The sequence below is a fragment of the Mercenaria mercenaria genome, chromosome 2 (assembly GCF_021730395.1).
Source record: "Mercenaria mercenaria strain notata chromosome 2, MADL_Memer_1, whole genome shotgun sequence".
NCBI lineage: Eukaryota > Metazoa > Mollusca > Bivalvia > Venerida > Veneridae > Mercenaria > Mercenaria mercenaria.
In genome coordinates, this window is record NC_069362.1 from 90712815 (window position 1) to 90734559 (window position 21745).

The 21745-nt window shown below is 34.2% G+C and overlaps 1 protein-coding gene across 1 annotated transcript in view; it reads right to left on the reverse strand.

Moving 5' to 3' along the window:
• LOC123564535 (protocadherin Fat 4-like) overlaps positions 1-21745 on the reverse strand; it is a 59781-nt gene that overhangs the window by 5453 nt on the left and 32583 nt on the right. Inside the window, exons 24-44 of the mRNA XM_053527226.1 lie at positions 21243-21423; positions 19409-19518; positions 17196-17399; positions 16712-16822; positions 16251-16373; positions 14962-15126; positions 14378-14636; positions 13744-14034; positions 11684-12280; positions 10338-10453; positions 8631-8738; positions 7519-7696; positions 5663-5754; positions 5053-5190; positions 4162-4264; positions 3012-3269; positions 2363-2499; positions 2014-2179; positions 1716-1853; positions 1176-1312; positions 206-409 (exon numbers count right to left, since the gene is read on the reverse strand). Coding sequence (XP_053383201.1) covers positions 206-409; positions 1176-1312; positions 1716-1853; positions 2014-2179; positions 2363-2499; positions 3012-3269; positions 4162-4264; positions 5053-5190; positions 5663-5754; positions 7519-7696; positions 8631-8738; positions 10338-10453; positions 11684-12280; positions 13744-14034; positions 14378-14636; positions 14962-15126; positions 16251-16373; positions 16712-16822; positions 17196-17399; positions 19409-19518; positions 21243-21423 — 3816 coding nt within the window. The remainder of the gene's footprint in view (positions 1-205; positions 410-1175; positions 1313-1715; positions 1854-2013; positions 2180-2362; positions 2500-3011; positions 3270-4161; positions 4265-5052; positions 5191-5662; positions 5755-7518; positions 7697-8630; positions 8739-10337; positions 10454-11683; positions 12281-13743; positions 14035-14377; positions 14637-14961; positions 15127-16250; positions 16374-16711; positions 16823-17195; positions 17400-19408; positions 19519-21242; positions 21424-21745) is intronic.

Consider the following 21745-nt stretch of genomic DNA (forward strand, 5'->3'; position numbering starts at 1 on the left):
TTTCTGGTTACATTATCATGAAAAAAATACTGTTAACTGATCCTTCGAAAATGAAGTATAAAATACGTCTTTAACATAAAACACATTTAATATAAAACTTTTGTGCATGTAAGATACAAATTCTGATATCAGCCTTTACTAATATTGTCTCAGAATTTTAGTATGTCACATCAACAGGTCGCATAAACAAGCAATTTTCACTTACAGTTACGTTTATTGTTGCTTTTTTGTTCAATACATTTCCATCCGATACGCTTATCGATAGATAAAAATTGCTACTTCTTGTACTTGCAATGGCGACCAATGTTCTTATTTCACCTGTCTCCATGTTAACGCCAAAGACATCTGAACGACCACCTGTAACGTTGTATCTGAGCTTACCGGCGTCCGAAGTATCACGGTCCTCGGCCTTCGTTAAAACAACACAATTAAAACATGGAACTATGGTGGCATATTTCTGCCAACAACATATCTACTTATTTATGTAGACAGTTTTCACTGATAATGTCACTTAGCCAGTTATTATCTAGCAAGTGGCAAAACTGCGTGTTATCCAGATAGATATGTTAACAGGACAAAACTGCCAGCAGTGAGCACTAACAGGCAGTTTTGTCCTGTTAAGATACTTATTGTGGATAACACGCAGTTTTGTCACTTGGTAGATAATAACTGAATAAGTAACATTTTTACGAAAAGTTTCGAGATAATTAAGTGGATATGTGGTTGGCAGAAATATTCCATCATACGGAACAGTTTTATTACAATAACAAAGATAACTGCGCGGACATGGATAGTGATCTAACAGTAATAATACAAAACACGAGCTTTTCGTGCAATGATATCAAATATGAACATTGATATAACCTTTTTCTAAATTAATTTCCGCATAAGTAAATTGAAATAAAAATGAAAGAAATAATGATATTTTTATAAGTAATATGATAGGTTTATAGCATGAAAGGGGCGTACACTCACATTTGCGTGGAAATTGCGTTATCATTAGGGAATAATACTTATATATAATGTTTTACTAAGCATAGTTATATTAACGACTTTTCCATGCATAAAACATAAAATTATCGGCCTGTTTAAGAAAAGAGAAATTAAAAAATAATACCTTAAGAACATAATTCAGACATAATGTTTAATATATAAAAAAAACTCAAATATATTACCTGGATTTTACCCACAAGATAATTTGCCCTGACATTATCTGGAACGCCGAACGCTCGTTCTTGGTCAGATGTAAAATGTGGAGGATTGTCGTTTACATCACCAACATCAACAATGATTCTTATAGTTGAAGATGGTCCTGTAACGTGATAATGCATTTACCTTTATATAAATTCACTGTTATACTCATTTTCGTACTTGCATGCATACAGTTTAATATTTAAGTAAACTGACATAAATAGATGGTTATACTACATTATATGGCGTTTTTACAATAAAACAGTTTATTGTGTATGTGCTGAGCATAGAACAGCTTTTGTGGATGATAAACGCAACTAACTGTTGGTTGATTAAATGCTTCATGCATTGTTTATATCAATATATTCTACACTGTTTTGCGTAACATATAACTAGATTTCTTATTCCAAATATTTAGCAATTATCAAGTGCTTTTTTTCAAATAAGTTATGGATTTTAGAGGAATGCAAATGCCATCGTAAATCTATGCAAATTGGGGTTTATTCCCATTTATGTACACGTACTAGGTATTTCTCTCTTCCTGCGTGTAACAGACGCATGCGCAGATATTAGAATAGTGTACTGTGCATGCTCCTCTCTGTCCAATGGCTTATTACATCTCAAAACTCCAGTAGTGCGGTCCACAGTAAATAAATCCTTGCCTGAAATGAGAGAGCAGGTACTTACGCCGAGAAGGTAGAAAGCGTTCTAAGACTTATGTGATGAAAGGAATGACACAAATGTACAATCTGCGATGACTGAACGCTTACTCACGTGACTGTTTTAAACACTGTTTCTATACATAAATCTGGCTTAATTTACCTGTTGGCAGCACATTTAATATCGTATATTCGGCACCGTTTCCAGACAGTTCTTCAGTTGTGTTCAGATCTACCAATACAGTTGTTTCGTTCAGGTTTTCCATCAAATGAAGTTTAATTTCAGGGGTATTAAAAGTAACGTCGTGTGCCATAACGTGAGCAATTACCTACAAACAGAAGCGTTAGTGATAGCTAAGTAACATTTGTGATAGCACATTGTTTATAAGCAAACTTGTAGGTGTACTTATTTTGAAAATTGATATGCGTTTAATAGTAGAAACAAGATAAACAATCAACTGGAATTTACAAAATAAACATGTAATTTGCAGAAATTGCACTAAAACTATTACCGTGCAAGAGGCATTCTGGCCATGTCCGTCCTCGGCAACAACTTGAATGGCATAAAGTTGTCGTTCTGCAGAAATAGGTTTAACCAGGAAAAGGTTGCCTGTACTATTTTCAATGTTGAAATACTCCGAGTCCTTCCCTTTTGATGAATAAAGCCGGTATCATAATACATGTGTAGACAGAAATGTACATGTACCAAAGTACCTAGTTACTTAACAAAGATTTTGTCACATTTGATATAAATTGAAAAGCAGTTTTATACTTTCACATTGCACTAATCATTTAGGAAAACCTGTGCTACATAAATAGTTCACCTACCAATATAATGCGTTTGTACTATTCTAACTTACTAACTTATCCCAAATGATTATTACAATACATTATTACCTTCACAAATGATTGTTTTTTGTTTCTTGTATATGTTTACGTGATAACGCGATATACAGTACTAAAGTATTTGTTTGCATAGTGAAATTTTAAGAAACAAAAATTAAAAAGAATATTAATTCTTATCATTTTCACGAACTAAAATTGCAATGCAGTTCACATTCTTCAACTTAAAATAATATTTTACTGGATCGCAGTGGAACTTAGCCTGTAACACGGGTAATTCATTTTTAAATGTTAAAACTAATTTGAGCTTTACTCTACCTTTGACAGAAAAATATGCTTGTGGTACAGTGACTGTCAAATTCAATAGCGACTGGTTCAATGGTGTAGTTGGAGTAATATTTATATCAAATATATTCTTCTTAAACATTAGTTTGTAGTCATATACATCCCCAACATAAATAGTAACTTCTTTAATCGTTGACTGAGGCGGCGATCCCAGGTCCTGGGCTATAATACTGAGAGTGTAGTTTGTCTTGGACTCATAGTCGAGCTTGCCTTGCAAATACACCGTGCCATCTTAAAATGAAGGTAAATGTGTTCATAGACGGAAAAAGGTTTAAAGATATATAAATAGTTCATGATAATGAAGAATAAACATGATAATTTATTTCCTTTTGTGAGCAATGCAATTCTGTATTTATTTAGATTAAAAAGCTTAGATGTTTCAAGACACGCTCGGAAAACATTGCAGAATGCACCCAAAGACCAGTGGCTAAGTAATTGTCACGATTGACTGTATCGTACAAAGAACTGTATATAAGCCTACTTGCATACTTAGATCTTCCCCTGCCATTTATGAAATACACCTGTTCTTAGTTTTCGTTAAAATAAATTCAAAATAAGACGGTTTTGTCTTGTTGCATGCTCTTGCAAACTTTGCAAACGTCTGACGCGAAAAAAAAAATGATTGTCATCATACTGAGTCTCTTTCACGTGCATAAATACATATGAGCCGTGCCATGGGAAAACCAACATAGTGGCTTTGCGATCAGCATGGATCCAGATCAGCCTGCGCGGATGCGCAGGCTGGTCTGCATCCATCCTCACCAGACTGCGCGGATGCGCAGGCTGGTCTGCATCCATGCTGGTCGCAAACCTACTATGTTGGTTTTCCCATGGCACGGCTCATATACAAAACATATGAAATAACATACGAGATGCACATGACCATTCTTATTATAGAATTACAAGATAGAATTATAAGAAACTATTACATCCTACTTTATATAAAAACGCTTTTAGACTCTTTTTAATTTTGAACAGAAGATCGATTTCCGTTTTTAATTTCTGTAGAACAAAAACGTGAGATATTTGAAACTCTATAGTCAGGTAACTATTCGAGGTACATCACATTACAAATTGTGTTTTAAATTGGTTCAAAATTAGAGTATCTACAATTAGTACGTACTGAATGGATCTATGCCAAATGGGACATCTTCAATGTTCTGTAGCTTGTATACAACCTTTCCATTCCATCCGGAGTCCTCATCCGTCGAATAAACAGTGAATATCTGTAATACAGCTTTTCACATTTAATCCCAACAATACATGTACAGAATTAAAAGCAGTACATCTGTGAACGCTGCGTACATGTATACTAGCATACACGTCACAATGCATGTTACGAACAAATTACTTCAAAAGTATTACTCATAGTCAAGCAGTCGGTCTCTAAAGATAAACAATAGAAGTAGTGGACCCGTAATCACAACCGGCTATTTCCGTGCGATTACGTATCATCGTAGGCTATTTCGGCATCCTTCGGCATAATGGACAACTGGCTTTCTTTAACAAACGTATAATGCCAAAATCTCTCACAGAGAATACGTAATTGACCGGAAAATACCGACTGTAATTATGGGTCCCGTACCTTAAAAGCTCAAACATGTGTTACATGACATTCTCACACAACTTCATTTCACACAAGCTCAACCTTTCACAATTATCATTAACATTTTTTTCAGAAAATACCCAAAGAGTACTTCCAAATTATGACTGGATTTTCTCTAATCTCTGAGCAGAATTTACTTAATATAATTATTGTCGAGATAATATATTATCCGAGAATGTTACATCATATATTGTACTGTACACTGAATTTTTGCATGCTTTGTGTCTCCAAAAATTTGAAACATACACAATATTTACATTGCGTTCTTGGACTGAAAATATTTGTTGTTTCAAGTGTAATACTAAATGCAGCAAATCTCATTTCAGGACGTGACACTTCATAGTTGACACCATGTAACAAAACTTATATAACAAGAATTTGCAAAGAAAATGTATATGCTTTACAAACCTGGCTTGGTGGCTGATTTTCTGGTAGTCTGTAGAAGTCTGTGATATTTTCAAATTCTGGAGAATTATCGTTGACATCAATTACGACAATATGAACTTCTGCAGAACTGGTGCGAGGAGGGATACCTTTGTCCATAGCCTGAGTAAAATACATACAATTTGTTTGCCAACAATGGCTTTGATTTCACGTTGACACAGACGACAAAGCAAAATGATGAATAGTGATAGCATAGGATACGAGTCAACTGAGCAGATCAGTATAATCACTATACTTACCAAATTGGTTATCTAGAAAACATGTTTATATTATTCTGTCCAATTGACACATCATCCTAGCTTATAAGTACATTATAATTTTTTGAGAATCCGCAAGTAACACATAGATAACTATAAAAAATAATTATCATGGCATGGGATTTTAAAGGCGCTATAAAAATCAGTTTGGCAATGTGTTGTGATAGTAAAGTCGTGTAAAGTTAAAAGTAGTTTTCGGAGCAGAACAATACACCTTACATATATTGCAAGACTATTATGAAAGCACAAGCGAATTTACATTATATTATTCACTAAGGAATGAAACTAGAACAGAAAAAAATAAATAATATGCTTACCGTGACTATGATCTCATAACGTTTCTTCTGTTCATAGTCAAATGTTCCATTTAATGTTAACTTCCCCTTTTCATCGATGTTGATAAAAATACCTACAAAAACAAATAACAAATAATGGCTTATTATACGGAGCAAATTTCTGCAATGTACATTTTTAAATTTTGTAAATAATTAATCTAATTTAGACGTTACCGACAGCGACAAAGTGCACTGATTTTTCTTGGTTCCTACAAACGCCATGAATTAAATACTAGGATAAAAATACAACTGTGTTAGCTTTCTTTAAAAGCTAGTCAGTGACCCATTTAGTACGCTATTTTTCAACAGTAGACTGAACGATCTGTGAATTACATATACTAGTACATGTATACCGTGAACCACAGACACTTGGGGCTCGGACCTCCACACACCTCATTCTCCTCCGCCCCTGGTTAAGTTTAGCCAATATATTTTAGCATTTCACCATGTATTAAGCATATGTGACGATCATAAAACGCATTTTGTAACATTGCAGCGTGTTTTTAAAAAATGTATTTTTACCATCAATGCTCTCAAGAAAAAAAATGTATTTTTACCATTAATGCTCTACTACAAGATATGAAACATCTCACGAACACTAGGGAAACAATAGCCAGTTAAACGTTTAAATGAACCCCTACAATTGAATCACTGGTATCAATCGTCAGATCTGTTACCATTCTGTCAAATTACACCGGTCCCGACAACTGTCATTTGTATTCCGACGAGAAATCAATAAATAATATAAATCAATCTATCTAAATTCTATGGAACACTTCCTTGCGAAAAGATCCCTGCTTTGAACTGCGCAAATCGTTGCCGGGTACCAAAATAGATACCATTTCGACTGTATTATACCGGATTATCGCTTCAGCACGTGTTACACGAGGTTTGTTTACATAAAGAAGTGATGATCTGGTTTAACATAGCCGTAAGAATAACAATTTTGGTTCCCGGTTTATGGCATGCGCTACACAAAGCGAGGGTCCAGCGCAAGCAAGTGTTCCCATTGTTCGTGCTATGTTGCATATCTTGTAGTATTGAAAGCATTGATGGTAAAAAATACATTTTTTAAAAACACGCTGAAATGTTACAAAATGCATTTTATGATCGTCACATACGCTTAATACATGGTGAAATGCTAAAATATGTTGGTCAAACTTAACCAGGGGCGGAGAAGAATGTGGTGTGTGGAGGTCCGAGCCCCAAGTGTCTGTGCCGTGAACTAGTTAGCAAAAAAATAAACAGCGTTCATTTAAAAAGAATCTCTTTGGCTTTATATATTGCAAACATTTCTTCTATGCTTATCAGTCTGGCTGGAATAAAAACGCTGATATAACAACTCAAAACAACTAGTTGTTCCAAAAAGCAAAACTGTGAGGTACGATGATCGTAGTTTTTCATCAGTTGCACCGAAGTTATGGAATACTCTTCCGGCTACCATTAGAGACGCTAAAAGTCTGGATGCTTTCAAAAGGTCATTAAAAACACACTTTTTCTTCAAGGTGTATTGAAACTGACTTTGCACTGGAAGGCAAGCTGTTGTATGACTGTGCAATAGAAGTTATTTACTGTTGTTCATTGTACTTTAAAATATCTAGTATAATTAATATGTAGAGTCAAACCTGATTCTAGCTGACTACCTTTTAATCTTGATATATTTTTAAATATATATTTATGTGTTGTTTTGTGTGTCCATATCATTCTGTGATATGTAGGCCTACTTTGTACAGCGCTTTTGAACGTTTATTTTATAGATGAATGTATAACAGAAGTTGAAGAATATTGTTTAATTATGAATAGGGATAAAGTTTGAAAATTTAAAGTAAAATATTTACTGTCATTGGTGTTGGTGTTCAGCGTGTACGATATTTCAGCATTTAGACCTTCATCAATGTCGGTTGCCGTCACGTTTGTGTGGGTGAATACTGTCGAATTCTCAAGAACAGAGATTGTAATGTTTTCATTCATAAAAACTGGGCTGTTATCATTAACATCGTTGATGGTGATTTCAACCTAAATATGATAAATTAAATCGCTTTTTACTGTTTCCTGTAGACTGTAGCTAAAAAAAATTATAAGTATACACCAGTTTGATACAAAATATAATAAAGCATCAAGTAACCATTTTGATTTAAGGGAAAATGACGTTACGCCATTACTTCAATTTTATCAAACATGCAGAACTACCTTGAAAAAAGCAGATAAATTACGTTACGCCATTACTTCCGGTTTTACAAACGAGCATAACTACCTAACGTAAAGCGTCATTTTCTTTACTCGGTTAACGTAACATAAAGCCCGGACTCGGAATTCGGAAATGAAAATCATTTTATAAAATTAATTCCCCTGAGTAAATTTATAAAAACGGCAAACGTTACTATCTTTTTTACTTACGATAAGTTTGACATATGCAGATTTCTTAAACCATGGGCAAATATCTCAAAATCCAGTACACGGACATTTGCATTTTATTTCACCATATTATAGACCATAATTATGTTTATTTATACTTGAAGTTTCATTAAAATCTATATTATAGAAACTGTTATGTTCGAGAAAATGTTACAAAATTGAAATTTCTCATAGACGTAAATTGTAAAAACCTGTATGAGGTTCATGTTTCCAAAATCAGACTTCCAAAACCAAGCGCACGACCATCTGCTTTAAATTTGCCGAAATATACAAATATTTTCTAACGTTTTGAAAAGTAAGGATTTAATCAAGTTCTACATTGTAGAAAAAATAATGATCCGGGCGTGCAAAACTACCTTGAAGTTATCTTAATATATTATTAACAACAAATTAAATATTCGAGTTCTCTATTAGAGATATAAGTAAAGCGCTGTACATAATCGTGAGGCGATTAAGATAAACCTTGATTATCATAATCACTGTCAAAGACGAGTCCCGACTTAGACTTAAAACAAACAAATAGTGAGTGTCATACAGAAGAAAATGCTGTCCTCTCTGGAATTCTGCCGTCACGGACTTGCACTGCGAATACGTATCTGTCCGTTTTCTCCCTGTCTAGTGCAGACTGTGTCGTAATATTTCCCTGAAAAAAAAAAACGTTTTAAGACATTTATACATTTTCCTGCCGTACTCCAGTTATTATTTTCTGTTCGTGTAAGACCTTTAACATAATCAATATTTTGTTTGAATTTATGGGAAATGACTATATAAGAGAAACGTGGCCCGCTCTCTTGCTACAACCTTTTTTAATACAAAGTGTCTAGTAGACGATCTCTCGTGGAATATAAAATTTTGTGTAAAATTATTTAAAAAGATTTCGCCAATGGTTTCAGAGGAGAATATGGCGGTATCGCCGCATGGTCATGATTTTTACATTTAAAAATAACGTGAAAGTATTTGGTAAAGATTACTAAAGAAACAGGCAATAAAATTTTTTCAAAATCGGTCCAGTGGTTTCAGGAATTTTCAAAGTGTTCCATATAGCCATATAGGAAAATCTAGTTCCCCATTCTTGCAGCCATGTTTTTTAATGAAACGGAGTAATTTGAACAAATTTGGCAGAGGGTTGCCCAAGGAATATTTCTGCAAATATATTTTTTCAATTAGAACAAAGGACGGACGGCGTTTTTAAAGGCTTCTAGCAGTTCGTTCTCAAGTGATCTTTAATGTCGTAATAGCACACACAAAAGTTTTGTTTTTTATAAAACGAGTGAACAAAAATTAAAGGTAATGAAAGGTCTAGATATAGATTTTCATTCGAACATGCTTAAATATCAATAATACCTTTCATGTTTTTCCTAGACAAAAATATTATTTCGTTTTTGTAATAACTGCTGAAAAACGTCATTGTTTTTCGCTCGAATGTACATTCTAGATATTTAACTGTATTTGTGACTTTTTAAAATGGATTGAAATCTAAAACCGCAATCGTTTGGTGGCATCATTTGATTTTCTTGGAAGTTTGAAATGTTATTAACATCGGTATGCTCTAAAAGTATGCCAAAGCAAAACTCAAGATATTACTTTTTTGTAACGCTTAATGCATTTGCAAAATGATAACTGGCGGGTTTGCTGTTATGATGTTCTGTGTTTATCTATTAGAGAAAACACACGCCTTCATCGGACGATGCATAAACCGCTATCATAGTCTATAAACATAACTTGCTATTTTCTGCCAAAGTAAATCAATTTGAAACAACATTTGACACTTATCTATAACTTTTATCTTTTGATTCCAAATCGCGAGTATATATTTTTAGAGTGAGGCTATTACTGAAGATGATAAGATGATGATGATTTTTCTGTCCGAGCATTATCCTTAAAAATACTTGCCTCCATACATTCTTATACAATGATATATCATTCCTGTCTAAATTTTGAAAGTACTTTCATTTGTTTGTTATTGTCAGACGATCCGGATTTACGTTTGATTCTGTGATACCTGCATAGTCTACTTGTCACCTAAATCTCTGATTATGAGCAAAAGATACATGGCCGAAGAATGCCGACCTAACAGACGACAATACGAAATCGCACGGAAATGGCCGAATGCCGTGACTGGTTTAATATCTTAAAGTAAAATACAGTTATTCAGTGTGTTCCTAGTCGACTGTATTTACTTATATATGCACATATGTAATATAAGCCACATCGGGTTTCTTTTTCAATAAAATGATTTTACCGTTTTTGGATCGATGATAAATACATCCGAATGTATTCCGTACCCACTAATTAGTTCATATGTCATCTGACTAAGTGTATCGTTTGTCGTGGCGATGCAACTCCCGACGGCTATACCTGCAATATAAAAATGGTGTGTAAACGAAAATTGAATTAATGTAATAATCTGTTACTTGTAAATGAATATTGGAATATCCTGTTTGATGGTAACCTGTTTTGGCGGTTACAAGGTTCTGCGCCTAAAATCGATTCGTATTGCTGAGGTTGAGATATGTTGAAATTTAATGTGCCTTTTATATACGTCATTAGATAAAATGGCGAAGCACTATTTCACTGCGACTGTATGGTGCTAAATACTGTCGACGTGATAACAACGCGTAACAATGTAAAAATACAGGAAATAACAAACTTAGGAATGTGTTGGCGTCTATTGACTTATTCTAAGCATTTAATATTTGATACAGTGTGTGCGAATGTAATTGTTACACATTTCTGTTAAATATATTCGATTTCAAGACGCCTTTGATATAAATATAAGATCAAATACGGCAGCAATCTTTCTCGGTACCTGTATGACGCTAAACTGATACGTCAACTTAACGTCATATTATAAACGATTTATATTTAAGAAATGAAATATGTTTTCCGGTGTTCATGCGAAATGAAAACAAAATAGGATCGGAAAATCCATTAATCGCTCTCAATTTCCGTATTTTAACACTGTTGAAAAACAATTATGCGTTGGCGTCACCTCAACCTACTATAATTATTTGGAGCGATACATGCGCTATGAAATAGTGTTTCGCCATTTCACCTACACGCTTACAAAAAGACACTGTGACACTAGATAGCAGAACAATGTATTAAAGAATCTCAACAATACGCCGCGTATATAACTGAATCGGCCTAAACCCTCATGAAATTATTCCACAAGCGTATAACCTCATCGTATTGCTTACAAAGGTCAAAACATAGTTCTACTGTATGCTTAAATCAATCCATGAATCAGTAATTAAAAGCATCGGGTTGCTAGATGGGTTTGGTCGGCATAGGTTTAATTACCGGAAATGACAGTCCGATGTGCAAGACACTTTGTTTTTTGTTTGTTTGGGGTTTTTTGTTGTTGTTGTTGTTGTTGTTGTTATTGTTATTTTTGTTTATTTTATTGTTGTAGTTTTTTCATATTTTTAACTAAAACTGCCTTATTCTCCAGCAGAAAGCAGTAAAGGAAAAGAGTATACATTTTACAACTAGGCATTCTGCATTTGCTAAATACCTATTCTCTGATATACACAACATCGGCAAATTCACACATTTCTGTTCTAAAGCTGCATATTGATTTATTACCTGTCTCATTTGTTTCGTTGACGTTGAATTTACAAGGTGATTCCTTGAAAACCGGCACGTCGGCATCATTAATGGGCTCAACAAAAACATGCAGTGTAAGACTTGTGTTCAGACCACCACCATCTGTAGCAACAATAGACAGTTGTACATCTGCTGTATCACTGGAATGTGGCATTCCTGCTTGTATGAGGTTATTTACTACGAGTGCATCGGCCACAGATACAACACCAGTTTCGTTATCTATTCTGAAATACTTCGAAACATTTGACTTTTCAATAGAGTAAGAAACAGACGCATTCTCTCCAAAGTCCAAATCTTTTGACCCTAACAGTATCAAAACAGATGAAACTGGAGCCTTTTCAACAGTGGAGCAGTCAGCTTCATGTTTATCACACCTGCTGTCAACACAGAACTCTGGCCGATTATCATTTATGTCCAGGACGTTAACATGCACATGAAGAGAAGAGGAAAGTCTTGGAGATCCACTATCAGTCGCAGTAATGGTCACCTCGTAATGGTCTCGCTTCTCCCGATCCAAAGGCCTTGTTAAGTTCAAACCACCATCATCGTTGATTATAAACAGATCTGTTCCATTGTCTAAAATGCAAAAACATTTTTATTATAACACATTTATCAATAATCACTTACGGTCTTCAAGCCGAAACAGCACGCAGGAATCTGGGGTCGATTTACGTACACATACAAATTTTCTAACCTTTATAACATTTGCGTGATGGCTACCAAATCGCAATTTATACTGAACAAAACAGCTAATCTGCCATTAGTTCTTTTGTCAGTGAAAAGTCACAAAAATACACTAAAATCTAGAATTTACAAACTAACGTCAAACGTTATGAGGGAAGAAAATGTCACCAAAAACACAATAATGGCGTTGTCATGCCCTATCGTAAAATAGCATTTAATATGTGTGTGAAATTGAAACATTTCCTAGTAAAAATCAGAATCTACACTTCCATATTTCTGTAAATTGTATATATTCATTTTCTTTTTAACGCATCTTTCATGTGTATCTTTGTGACTTTTTAAAAACGGGCTTTGGTATTAAAATGAATAAAATTATTTTTCGCGTAATTTGATACTATTGAAATTTTGATATGATCGATCTAACTGTCCACTTAATTTAGAAATGTACTTTCAGTAATTTTTAAACTATTTGCAAAATAGCAAATGGCGGGTTAGCTCTTTGGTTCAGTATAAATGCGTATCATATGAATTGTCAAAAGTGCTCTCGAATTCAAATAAAAATCTTGAATTTCAAACTAACTGAATATGAAAATATTGCATATCACGTAAATGTAGTTGTTTAACTTTAAAATGCAATCTCCTTAGAACTATCAGTTTAAGGCAAATGACCCGTAATGAAACTCGGCAATTTGGCATTTTTCCGGACATAAATATAGGTCAAAACGCATATGTTTTCCGTAAAACCCGGATTATGCCGAAATTGCATACAGAGAATATGTAATCTCCCAATTATTATTACAGATCCGCAACCTTAAAATGACCATAATGTCCACTATACACGTAATATTGCTATTTTCAAAGACTCCTCCAGATTAATGTGAAAATAAAATAATTTTTAACACAGATGAAACAAACATCAGGATCTTACTGGCTAACTGACTGGATAATTATCTTTTTTAATTTTCAGTTAAATATTTTTATCGACTTCTTCTTGTTCAAATGTTAATACTAACTTTGCATAAGTGCATCTTAATTCGGATTACCTCTAATATAAGATGAAAAGGGACACAGTTAAACAAAATAAGTATGAATAGCTTCATGGGTTATCTCATAAGAACGATGAACGAAACATAGGGACAGAAAACAGATTAGGAACGAGGAGATATGTGGAATAACTGATATCCTTATCGTTCATCCCTGTTATATACCTATGAACTTCATGAGTGTGCCTTTGCAGTGCCCTATAAATCGAACCACATTGTTTAATTTCATATATCAACATTTACTAAAACAGAAAGTATTTTCATATTTAAAACTGACGTTGAGGCGAGTCATTCAAAAAAGATTATATATACCTGGATCAGAAAAATTGAAGTGGTATGTAATTTTGCTATTGTCGGAGTCGATTTCATCGTGATCGAATGCTGTAGCATTGAATATAATGCCATACTGGGTTTCTTCCACAATATTCACATTGATAGAATCTTGAAATGTTATCATTTCAAACACCGGAGGATTATCATTGACGTCAGTGACGTTAATTACAACTCCTGTGTAATTTCTGTTGACGCCATCAAATGCAGACACATTCAGAGTAAAAGTCGATTGGTTTTCTCTGTCAATATTACCCCCAGCATAAATCATTCCTACAGATATAAAATTGATATTTCCTTATTTTATAATGACTTTTTATGCAACTATTTTAGCAGATATGCAAAGAATGTACGTCTTGCAATAAAAACAAGTTGTAATTTAATTAATAAATCCAAAGTGTACGCCAATCTATCAAAGTCCATATCTTATACTTGTAGTAAGTCGTACTATTACGCTAGTGATATTTTACTGTTGACTACATTTGTAAGAGTGAGAAAATATTTGATGTAAATCCATTAACACAAGTATATCGGTATTATCAAATATCTCATAAAAATATTCACTTGGAGTTTAAAGTGCAAAATTAATGTTCACTATATAACGACACGGTGTTACCTGAAAATGTATCGACATAAAACCTTCTGTCGTCTCCACTGATTATACTGTATCGCAAAGTCTTATTCCCGCCAGAGTCTTTATCAGTAGCAGAAACATTTCCAACATTCACAACTGTGTCAGTATTTTCCGACACGTTGAATGTATATACCACATCTGTAAACTGCGGAGTTTCGTCGTTTACATCAAGAATATAGATGGTAACCGTAGCACTCGTATCTAATGAGCCATTATTTCCATTTGAATCAAGAGCTATAACCTTTAACAAGACAAAATGTATCTATATTTATTAAGCAAATAAACATTTTAGCAAAATTTGTTACTTAATGGGGCGGAGGTGTGTGTGTGTGTGTGTGTGTGTAGGTGGGGGTGGTGGATTGAGAATATTATTGGGTCGAGATTAAGTGTATGTTTTAATTCTGTAAAATGAGAATTGCAGTTTATCCGCCAACAATATGCTTTCACCTTTTTAGCGAGAATTTTTAGTTGCTAGTATATTCGAATAAAGTAATGATAATTTCATAAAATTTTACTCTTTAATTAGAAGAAACAAATCTATATGCTCTGGCAATAAAACAACTTACCTCTAAATGGTACAAATCTTTTTTTTCCCTGTCTAAATCGCCGCATACAAAAATGGTTGGTCTCGTTTCATTCATGCAAAACGGTTCGCTCTCATTTAGCCTGTAGACTATTCCTTCAGTGCCATTTGTACCCATATCTTTATCAGTCACATTTATTTCCGGTATCTGAAGTTCGAAAGTATGAATGTAATCTCTGAAGCTCTAAAATGGCAGAAAATATCATTAAAATGGATTTAAGCTGTGTGCCAATACATATAGATGTACCGCTATGAGGAACATTATACGCCTGAGGAAATATGACGTTCAAGTTTGAGAAGAATAGGTCAACGAATTCTGAATTTATTAAGTGGAAACTAAACTGCAAAACAGACAGATGGATGTCCAGCACCATCAAATAATACGACCATCTGGTCACTCTGCATGGCAGTGAGGATTACCTTTGACTTCAAATCCTCAACATCAAGAGTGGTCCATCGTAACTATTATATATTAATTGACGGTCACTGTAATGCAACATTTTACAATCAGAAAAGTTCTGCCCACGGGCAACGTGCCTCAAGTACGTAAAGTCATACTTAAATATTGAGCGGAAACGGTTTCCGTAAAAATCGAGACTGTGACCAGAACCTTTGTCACACTGACCTCATTCTTCTTAAGTAATTGAACGGAAACCATTTGGTACTAACAGTCCCTTTGACCTTGAATTTCGACCCCCCCCCCCCCCCCCCCCCCACTAAGCAAATGGCATCTAAAGTTACTTGCTTTTGAAGCTATTTCTTAACTTGTTCTATACATATTCTATGCCGGGAAATGTAACAATGATATCTTAGCACGACTGTGACACATACCACTCTTTTATCATTAGTCTGAATGACACAATGAAAAAGGCAAACATATATATATTTGAAATGTAATATCAACCGAAAATGTCAAGAAAAAACACATGCAAATGAAACAATTTCTTGGACTGATTTGTTTGTTTGTTTGTCTAGTTTGGCTCAATCGCTATACAACGGCATGCAGTTAATCTAACAAGTGTTCCTGGATTCTATACCAGTACTGACCTGTTTTCCGCAAGTTAATGCCAAGTTCTCCACATGGATAAGAGGTGGAGATGAATGATTTCAGATACAAGGTCTATAATCAAATCGCCGCAGAGAAAATGCGCATCGTCGGGTGATCGAACTCATACCCCGCGAATCGCAGATCTGCCGTCTCCTGGCCGGCTCTTCCGGAATTCAATAAGAATTGTAACAACTACTGTTAGTACTAATACGAAATCATCATACAATTACAACAGCTGTTTCATTCGGTGAATTTTCTTGAACCGAGGCATTGAAAAATGCTGCTCCTTTAAATTCTGGATGGTTGTCGTTGACATCGAGAACACTCACTAACACTGTGCAGGTGCCCTAAAATGAATTCAACATAATTAAAGAATTTTTACATTTTTAAGAGTATATTTGATTACTCGAAAACACGTTCAAAATATATATTGCATATTTCATAAAGAAAAATGTTCCTAAAACTTTTATATTAAAGTAAATCATGGTTATTAAAGAGACTGTTTTGTTTGCTTCGTATCACGTAAGTACTTATTCCTCTTTTTACCAAATTCAAACCAAAACCATATTCGTGTTCGATTAATGTTCCATTGAAACAACTAAAAGTTTGAGGTACAGTATAATATTAGTTACATTTGAATGATATTTTATGTTACAAGCAGAGTAAACAATGTAACGGAAATTACCTTTCGCGGGTTATTCCCGTGGTCAGTTGCTGTTACGATGAGGGTGTATGTGTCTTTATCCTCCCGGTCAATCGCAGTCACCGTTTTTATATCACCCGTGGTACTGTTTATCTAAAACATTTGTTTGTTTAATTTTGGTAGAGGAAAGAATGTTTTGTAGAGAAAATTTATGTGTATGAATATGTTTATATTTATAGAAAAGAAACATAAATCATATCTAAACTAGGAGAACTGGCAACATACATAGGCCGCGGCAATGATCAAAGCAAAGCTCAAACACCCTATCTACTTCACCACTACCTTTAACAGGTAAGCACTTACAAAAGAAAACATTTTAATATCTGTTCTCAATGAAGTATTTACCCACTAGATTTTTCCACAGCATTTAACAAGCAAGAAGCCAATTCTAAATGACCTTTTCAGAAAACTAAAAGTTACAATTTGACGAGGTTGTATTGAATCGTTTTAGCTTGAATATATATACCTCGAACACTGAATCCTTATTTCCGCCCGAAAGCGCGTAGGTGATTTCTCCATTACGATTGTTGTCATTGTCTTTGTCATGAGCAGAAACAGTACCTACGGAATGCCCTGTGTTGTTTGTCTCGGTTACTGAGAATTTGTAGGTACGATTGGAAAACGCTGGTGAGTGATTATTAGTGTCTAAAACAATGACTCGAACGGAAGTCTGAAAACAAATGTTGTACCGTAGCGCAAAAAAAACTCTATGACATATTGAGACAAGGTTAACGACACTGACATATTCATCGATGACGTTATACTGTACTCATAAATCATATCACTCAGATCATTTTATCGTTTTTATTTAACGAAATAAAAACATTCATGTAGAAAGACACAGATATTATATTCGAAAAACATGTAATGGCTTATTTTACTACCTTAGCATCAAACGTGACATGATAAAAATAATGACAGATAATTTATAATTATTGCTGTGTTTTTTTTATTAACTACTAACATTCTTATAGTAAAATACGGCCAGATACTTTACAATTTTCTTAATACGTAAAACCTACTATTATTTGCTATTACAAGTAGTAGTTTGCCTTCTATAATATGTATCATGACTGAGTGCGTGTACGATGGGCAATGGGAATTTTTGAGACAAGTCCTATCTTTCGTGTAGTGTATATGGGCGTATTTCTTTTTATTTCACCCCTTCAAAGTAATTTCCATGTGCCCTAACTCTTTTTTATAGCCTTAATATTCAAACTGGCGACACTGAAAAATGACAGAACCAAGGGCGCAACTATACGATATAAATCTTTCAATGTGTATCGAGCAGCTTCAGTAATGCATTTTGACATAAATGAGATGTTTTCTGAAGTGACTGCTGAAAGGCCCGCCAGGACGGTGACGATCTTTGGCACTTTATTCTATCTACACTATACATTTTATAGCTGTTTCCCTGGAAATTTCAATGGACATACATGTTTGACACAGCTTTGCAAGGCTTATTTAAAACTTTATGATCGTTTTAATATAATTCATAATTTAAGTGTCAAACCGGACTTCATTTCATAAGCAAAATATAGTCAGTGAATAGGACAGATTGTCTTAGTTTCTAAAATATGGATATTCGAAAACACTGAACTGGTTACGTGCATTATGTAGGTGAAATGTCAGTGTTTATATTCATCTTTTATGTTATGTAAGTAAAAGTACATCTTCTATAGGTGTACGTTAGTTTCAGAACTTTCCATTTGCCGCTCGTACTTCTAGGCATCTTGCTTTGTATCGAGAAACACTCAAGACGTCTGCAATGTAAGGTACTGCACGACTTTAGGAGCAAAGTCTGTGATGGATATGAGTACATACTCTCGACGCATAGCATATAATCTTTTTTATTACTTTATAATTGATGTACATCTAGACTGCATAAAAATATTGAAAATATCAACGAAAATGGACTTTTTAATTCAATGACACTCATTGAAACGACGTCATACTTGACGCCACACACCCAATCTAAAACGTAAATATAGAACAAGAGCTGTCCGTAAGACAGCGCGCTCGACTTTTCTCAGTGCTTGACTCTGAATTAGAGCTTTGCCAGTAAAAAAAAATCCAAGTTAAAAAGGGATAAAATTCTGTCAAAATTCAAATATTTTGAGTTTCAAGTCAAAAGCTTTAATAGTAACTAAGATATTTGACTTTATCAAATATTTTAACAAAAATTCTAAGTTAAAAAGGGGCATAATTCTGTCAAAATTCAACCAGAGTTATGGGGATTGTTTCTCCTGGTGTAGACTTTGATGGTAAATAAGTATTTTAAGTTTCAAGTCAATAGCTTTGACAGTAACAGAGATATTTGACTTTATCAAAAACTTTAACCAAAAATTCTAAGTTAAAAAGGAGCATAATTCTGTCAAAATTCAAATCAGAGTTATGGGGATTGTTTCTCCTGGTGTAGACTTTGATAGAAAATCCCTTTTTTAAGTTTCAAGTCAATAGCTTTGATAGTAACAGAGATATTTGACTTTATCAAAAACTTTAACCAACGGCGACGCCGACGCCGGGGTGAGTGCAATAGCTCTACTTTTTCTTCGAAAAGTCGAGCTAAAAATGTATTGACGTTTCATGTTCCACTGAAACAAAACAGAGTTACAATTAAGTATACGAGTATTTAATAATCTATGAAAACCATGTTTGAAATAGCTTTATTATACATACACTGTTTTCAAAGATGCCATCAGTTACACTGACAGTAAGATGATACTGTTGCGTTTTCAGACGGGCAGAATTGTCCAATTTTAACTTGTTTCCGTCCATGGAAAATATATCTGTAAATATGAGCAGAAAGTCTTATGCATTTTGAAATAAAAATGTTTAAAACGTTGGAGCAAATTGGTCTTCTTTAGTAATGAAAGGCATGTAATGAAACATATCACTTTCACTTGAGATGGTAATGGAAGTTTGAATCAGAGCCAAATATTGTTTGAACTTCTTTGGTGATGAATGTTTGACAACTATGTGGAAATCAAAGAGGGAGGATGTTACGTTTTGTCATATCAAAAGTAACACCAGGTAACATTATTTTAAATTGGATATATTGTGTGATTAACAAATGCGTCAGAGCATACCTCTTTCAGAAAGTACTCAACCCTACTTTTCTTCAAATTTTATGCCAGTTTTAAAATGGTTAAGGATTTGTAAACTGCATACGTAAGACCATAATATGAATATGTAAGTTTTATAAAACGTATAGATCAGACATGAATAAGTTCATTTAAGCCTTCAAATATCACATGCTGCAAACCTTAAGGTTAAAATCTGTATGCTTTACAAAGTTGCCTAGGAGACAGAGAGACGAATGTGTGAAAAGAGCACCGCGAGGTGGGCAATATACGCCGGAAGTTCTAGGATGTTAAATTCAAAGAAATGTATATTTATACTTGTGTGTTAGATGGGTGATGTTGGGGTTTGTGGGAGAGGAGGTATGTGTGGCGGTGATGATAGGAACACTAAAAAGGTATTTTCTTTTGTGGGGGTTAATGTATACCTTTGGCTAACCAACAAAGTTCATGTCCGTCCTATTGCCACCTACCTATCTGCCAAGCTTGAAGTCAATGCCTTGAATGGTTATTCCGTTATGCTCTAGACACAAAATATGATAGAATGTTTTGACTTTGCTGTAACCTTGACCTTTGACCTAACCACTTGATTCATGAGCTTGAATACTAAAGCACAATAATATTAAAGTTTTTCTTTTTTTTCTTTGTGGGGGAGAGGTTAGGTATTATGTAAGGGGCTGGTGATTGGGCTAATGCGGTTTGTTGCAGAACTACTCGAAAATAAATTTAAAAGTGATTTTGTGTGTGCGGGAGGGGGTAATGTGGGCGGTTCGGTCGGGGAGGGGAAATAATGTGGAGTGTGGTACTCCTCATATCACATCATCACTACCCACCTGTATTCCAAGTTTAAAGTCAATACCTTGAATAGTTTTGAAGTTGTGATCCAGACGCAAAATAACGATTTGAACTCTTATCTTTGACTTACCGACCATGTTTATGGGATCTGCATATTTTCTGATATGCAAAGTTTGTAGTCAATACACTGAACTGTTATTAAGTTATGATCCAGACACGAACTATGAAGGTCAAATTTAACTTTTGAGCTCCATTTGTGACCTTGAACTTTGACCTACAGACATACTCTATACGGTCTGCTCATTGACTAATTTCCACCTAACTATGTGCCAAATATAAAGTTAATACCTTAGATGGTTAAAGAGTTATCCTTTGGGCACGAAATATGACGGACGGACGAACCGACGCATGCGCCATAACATAATTCGTTTTTACCTAAAACGGGCGTACAAAACTGTTATTGGCATACCTGACACCGCACCCTTGCAACTGTTACGACTTTTTACGAGATATTTACAAATGTCGAATGGAAGTTGGTTGGAAGTTTTGAATGATGTTGCAACTACTGAATATTTTAATCTGAAATATCGATTGTTCAAATCATTACAGTCAATGAAACTATATTAAAATGTGATAACCTGTGTAATTTCCAATAATGTTGTAAGTAAGATTACGGTTTGCTTCATCTGCGTCTCTATCAACTGCCTCTATATACGCAATTCTTGTTTCATTTGCTACAACATCATCTATAGTTACTGTATAACTGCTCGACAGAAATTCAGGTTTGCAATCATTGACATCATCCACACGAACAGTAATCTGGAAAAGTATGTTGATGTGTACATACTAGAAACTAAACTATTTCATATGTCTTCCAAAATTATCACAAATTAAAGCAAATCAATAAAAAACAGGATCAGTTTAAATATCTTCTATAATACACAATAAAATAGCTGTAAGGTTTTAAACAATCCTTGTTCAATAAATAGTTCATTTTTTCGGTAAAAATGTTGTTGTTCTGTATTTTGCTCGACAGAAGAAAATATAAGTATATTATATATCAGTTTTAACGCTAATTAGATCAATCAAATCCCAGTTTTAAACGTTGTTCCATATAATAGATTAATAAAATATGCTTAAC